The sequence below is a fragment of the Salvelinus namaycush genome, chromosome 42 (assembly GCF_016432855.1).
Source record: "Salvelinus namaycush isolate Seneca chromosome 42, SaNama_1.0, whole genome shotgun sequence".
In the NCBI taxonomy this organism is placed as follows: domain Eukaryota; kingdom Metazoa; phylum Chordata; class Actinopteri; order Salmoniformes; family Salmonidae; genus Salvelinus; species Salvelinus namaycush.
The window spans coordinates 17,121,832-17,127,831 of NC_052348.1; the positions used below are offsets into that span (position 1 = coordinate 17,121,832).

Here is a 6,000-nt window from a genome sequence, read left to right on the forward strand (position 1 = left end):
AATCAAACTTGACGCAGTGAAAATGCACTAGACACAAACTGGGCTAGCTAACTTGACAGATGGGTGGAAGTGATTGATTGATGGAGGTATAGTGTAACTGGACTCACCGTTCTGGGCATGGGTGGCGACAGGGAGCCGTTGTTCATGTAGGAGTCGTTGTTCATATTAGTCATCATGATGTAACCTGGGTATCCAGAGTACGGATGACCTTTGTTGTACATGTCTAGGTGTTTCCCTGGAAACGGGCCCAAGAGACAGAAAAGTGTGAACTTGAGGCTTGGTGCAAATCGTACATTTACGATCATTAATGGAAGATTTGTTAGAGAACTTGAGTCAAGCACATTCATCTCCATTAGGATTTGGACCATTATATAGAATAGCATCTCTAAGCAACAGTCTGATCAAGTAACATAACAGCAATATTCACCGCCATCATAACTTCAGCAGTTCAGAGTCATTGGGGAAATCTCCTTGAGTTTATAGCCTATTAATACAGTTACATGTGAATGGTCATTGCCAAGTTACAGTTTCTAACAACACTGGGTCAGTCTGGCACTGTGACCATCGCATCATCGCTCCATGCATGCCTCTTGATGGCGTAATGATATCGCTGTCGACCGCTGTGACCCGGCGCCCCCCGTTTCACCAGTCTTTTGTCTCTCATGTCTTGGAGAAAGGGGAGAGGAGGGCTGCACTATACAGAGTAACAATGGCGTCTCTCCGTGCCAATTAGCGTCAATTAGGAGGAACATACAGACTGTGTCAAAACAAGAGACGCCCCTACTGTTCCCCATGCCTCTGACCTAAAGAGAGAGCATTTGTTCGGGTCCGTCCCCCTGCCTGAATAGAAACTCGCGACAAACTATTTGGTGGCTGTTGGTTGTCGCTTTCTGGGGAGGGGGGTGGTGTGTGTGTCTGGTAGATTGATAGCAACATGGGCTTGTTGTGGGGAAAGGGAGTGTTTGGTTTGAGGGGTCCTATTCAGGGCTGCTGGGGGAACAAAGAAGAGCCACTCTTAACAGAACAGAGCTCCAATCATGACCTGCAGCTCTATCTGGGGTCAGAATACAGCCTGGACCAAATAAAGACATCAAACGAGTCTGGTGGTGTCACACAGCAGCAACATGTTGTACAGGACAAAACACACAGACACAGAGAGACAAAGAGAGAGATACAGCGACAGAGAGTGTGTGTACAAAATAAGCCAAGGAGAATATTAAGTGTCACTCACTACTAGTATCAGAGAGCCACATGCTTAAGTCACTGCCTATCTTCACAGGTTTTTATTCATGTCAATGTAACAATTTAAATGCATCAGTATTGCATCTTTCTGATGACCAGGCAAGGGGCCGCAGCCATTGGGATTGTTCAACAATTCTCTGCATAAATAATAACATTTCCTACGGAACACAAAAGACTTACATATAGAACTTTTTTTCCCATTCAGTTTGTACATGTCCTGACTAGAATCAATTCAGATATCATCTCTGCATCAGAATGAACTGGGGTCAGATAAGAAAAAGGACCATAGTGTGACTGATCGGTTCTGAACTGAAAATGAAGTGGCTAGAAGCTTTTCCAGTCTACCATCTTTCTTTCCTTTAAAAATCAAATAAAAATCTCTCAATAATCAAGCCTCCAGAAACTGATTTTAATGTTGTGCCGTTATCTTGGCTCAATGTGACCCATATATAACTGCAGATCTCTAAAACATGCTGATAACTGACAGGATAATATTTTATGTGATGTGTGTCACTTACCATCATCGTGATGGTCTCTGTGTTTTTCATGATATGAGTCTTGGGATATTTGGGATTGTCTAGTTCCCTGTGAGAGACGGAGACAGAAATTAGGTTATTCAATTCGTTAAAAAAATTCAGCAACACACACACACGCTGTTATGGCCTGTTCTTTCAGCTTGTCCCCGGATTTAAGAACACATACACAGTGAGGCGAGCGCGTTGGGGAGAGAAGGGTTGACGGAGCGGTCTGTATCAACTTCTCAACGAGCCACTTAATTAAGCTTTATGTCCTTAAGGAGCTTACAAATTAACTTGCATCAGTCTGCTTTCATTTTCACCAACCAATTTAACCAAAGCTCCAACCAAATTCAAAATCAAATGAATCACGGTAGCCTATGATGCTTTCCAATACAAACGTGCTCTGCACAAAATAACTGCGAAAATAGAGAAGAGGGGATGATGTGTACTGTGTAGTCGACTGCTTTTCCAAAATACCGTGAACCCCTCCACATGCATCTCCTTTCCCCCTCCCCCCTCGAATGGGAACGCGTAGAAAAGACCTCCTTTTGGAGTTCACTTCCCTGAGGGTGGCTTCCAGCAGAGTCACGGAACTTCACTGGATTCTCAATTAACATTCAACCTCCGTCTTATTTGCGTCTGTGACAGCTGTAACTATATGAGCTCGGCCCAGAGTCAGTAGGCACCCTAATTCCATTAACATTGGATAATGACAAATGGCAACAGCTAATTGCGCTAGGTTTACCTTTGTATACATACAGCATCCAGAGCTAGAGACTTAGTAACAGCTGCCTAGCTCAGATAAAACATATATATTCAGGCACAAAGTTAAACTTACTATTGAATATGAAACTCACTGCACTGAGGAGGAATGTGACAATCACACAGCCTCAAACGATGTAAGCTACTCTTGTTACAGCTCTTAAAAATGCATTAGATACATGATTGAGATAAAGGAATGAGAGATTATTTAAATGCATAAGCAATGTGAACAAAATATCTACCAGTATTACCTTCAAACCTGTACTGTGGCAGTGACATTTCTTTCATATTTCAAATATGAATACGATCTATATCAAAACTAAATATTTCCATTAATCCCCCCCCCCCCCCCCCCCCCCTCCCAATTTAATTCCGTCCTTTAACAATGTGTTGTCTCTCCATGAAATGGCCATAATCTCCACAAAACATACAGAAATGTGTTGGCCTTATTTCACATTGGGAATATGAGTGTCACTGTAATCTAGAGGTGCTACATTTTGTCAGGTGTGGTTTTCCTTCGAAGATCCTTTCATCTGGATTTCCCTTTGAAAAAACAAACATTTGTTTTATATCAAATACGATTTGATCTGTCCAAAAACGCTTTAATATTTTATATTATTCATAGTTTATATTATCCAACCTGGTGAAACATTGTTTAATTAAATCACCTAACCCATAGCAATATTGCTATTGTTACTGTAATAATTATAAGTAGGCATACTTATCATTTTATGAATATTGTTTTTTTTTATCAAGACAATGATTGTTATACCAATAATATTACTAATAATAATAATAATAACTATAATAATAATAATTCAATAGTGCTAATTTAATATTGCAATAGGCCTAACAAAATAATTCAAAATGTATTCACGAATTCATCACCTATAGTGCAATATTTAATTTAAAATATCAAATAACCTCGTAAAAACTGTACACAAGTTCTCTGAATTGCAGAAAAATATTATCTCACATTAAATTGTTCTGTATGTTTTGACCTTTGGTATAATTCGTCAACAATGTTTTGAAAAGCTCTGCAGCCACGTGCAGCAGATTTATTTATGAGCCTCTGTTTACAACTGATTACAAACAGAACATGGCTACTATTTACACATTAAAATAGTCATATTATACACATATAATATTAGGCTACACATCACCTTGTTAATTATGACAAAACCAAACATAGTTTGGGCAAATATCCAGTCATTTTATCAGCTTTTCAGCTTTTATCACCTTTCATAAAATGTCCAACTGACTTCCCTGAAATGGGGGCTATTATTTAGAGACAGGTGAACTTGAATTAATATGTTGTCGTTAGAAATTTGATGGACATTTATTTAGGCTAGCCTATATAAAGGCTTGGCAACATGTAACACTAGACTTAAGTACAAGAGAGGAAATACTCACATCATGATTGCTGTTTGGACTCGTCTCTGACTCATGTACTAAAGATGACTTGATATCTGCCAAGTCTCCCTCGTCTTCCTCTGAGTGACTGAGTTCTGCGAATATTTGTTCTTGGTCTCCCTCATCCTTGAACGGAATCATTTCGTCGGTGGCACAAAGCTCAGGGTCCCCGCCGCCACCACCACCTGCTAGTTGGGGCATTTTGATTCAGTCGAAGTACTCGCACTGTCCAAATTGGAGGAACTATCGAAATCCCCAAAAGGAAACCAAAAATGTTCCTTGAAACGGCTTGAAGTGTTGCGCTCGGAACCCTGGAGAAAACTGCGTGCGATCACGTTTTTTGTTTTAGCTAAATTAACAGGAGATCCTTTTTTGTCGTTGTTTTTCGAAGTATTGTGGATTCTTACAATGATTCAGATTCTAAATATTCGAAATTGAAGATGTTATCGGCAAAAGCGGATGTGTAGTGCACGCTCAACCCGCGGCACTCGCCAGCTCGGCTCTTTAAAATGTCAGAAGTCAAAACCTCATCACGAGAGTCAGATGTGCCGTCAGATTTGGCAGAGGAGGGCACACACCCGGGAGCTCCGCTAACGGTCAAAGTGCATGTAGAAAAAAACCTCTGCTTATATTTCCTCGTTCTGGGGTCCTGTGAGAGTTGCAGTCCTTTCGTGAAAAAAAAATAAGGAAAAATATCATTTAAAAAATGCGTCTCTGAATCTCGATCTTTGCCACAAGTAGAACACGATTTATTTTCCCCACTTACACAATACTGCGTATCTATCCCTATTAAAATGAACATACATCCTTGAACTGAATAACGGCTAAATTAAAAGTAATAAACTATATAAAAGATCGAGGAGTGCGTTATAAACCGATACGCTGTGGACCGACTTCCAAACTGGAGCACCGCTCCGTAAGTAATGTAGCTCTCCTTTCCCGTCTTCTGTCTCCTCTCTCTGCCTTCTCTCTCGCAGCGACTGGGAGGATCGAGATGAAAGGGGAGCCGCCGCTGTGATTGACACCACACCGATTGATACTCCTAAGAGAGCGAGGGGTACGGAGATTTATACATACTGTAGCTCACAACAAATGGGTAGACAGGGAAGGAGTGGGGGCGGGTCGAAGCGGTGATGAAGCTGACGCCTATGCATATGATAGAGTAGGGCCTGAGAGGCTATAATAGACAGATTCACTACTATGACGTTAAAACAATAACAAAGAGCAAAGGGTGACGTTTGGACACTCAGAATTACTGTTGGGGATGGTGACCACTGTGGACTATGTGATTGAGGATAACTAATTCAAATGACATGGCAATGCATCACCTTTCTCCTACTTTTTAAATGTTCTAGGGAGCCCATGTATATCATAAACAGCCTATATATTTAATACTATGTGTATTTTAAGGTGGTTTAATTCGTGCGCAAACGTTCCTGAATCCATGATTTAAAAAAGCATGTTGGCACAAAGAATGTTACAGCCGAATCAATAGTACCATTGGTTTGTTTGCGCGCGCGCGCAAAAATAGCCCATATAGTAGCCTCGGCTATTTCCTAAAGTTGTCAATTGGTATTTTAAAGTACTTTGATAAAACAAACGTTTGTCTTTGGTCCACTAATCAGAGCGGTGAGTGAGAGGGCGTGCATAATTGATAGAAAATCGACTAATTTGGCTAAATTGGGGTCCATTGTTGTCGGATGTTCTTTCAATTACTTGGAACCTAATAGTACATTTAAAATATGTTACATAATGTTATCTCATATGAGATTTTCCAATCAACAAAACAATATTTTCGCCTAGTCACAAAACAAGACAACTATTTCCCCCTTACTTTGAGTTGAATAGATTGTCCCGTAACACATTTAGCCAATTGAACCATCATGGTGATATTTTCTTTTGTATATTTTGCAGTAGCTTTAACCGTGATATTGTTCAGAGGAGAAACAGCGGTCTGTAAGTAGACTGCAAAGTATGTCGAGATTTTATTTCACTGGACAATGGAGAAATGTTGCAGTGTCTGGATAGAAATATAATACATACTCCTCGTGAACATGATGTATTT

General features: G+C 40.2%; 1 protein-coding gene across 1 annotated transcript in view; it reads right to left on the reverse strand.

Moving 5' to 3' along the window:
* lef1 (lymphoid enhancer-binding factor 1) overlaps positions 1–4,594 on the reverse strand; it is a 60,522-nt gene extending 55,928 nt beyond the window's left edge. Inside the window, exons 1-3 of the mRNA XM_038981776.1 lie at positions 3,936–4,594; positions 1,761–1,827; positions 108–235 (exon numbers count right to left, since the gene is read on the reverse strand). Of these exons, the coding sequence (XP_038837704.1) occupies positions 108–235; positions 1,761–1,827; positions 3,936–4,136 (396 nt within the window). The 5' untranslated portion in view covers positions 4,137–4,594. The remainder of the gene's footprint in view (positions 1–107; positions 236–1,760; positions 1,828–3,935) is intronic.
* Positions 4,595–6,000: the final 1,406 nt, after the last annotated feature.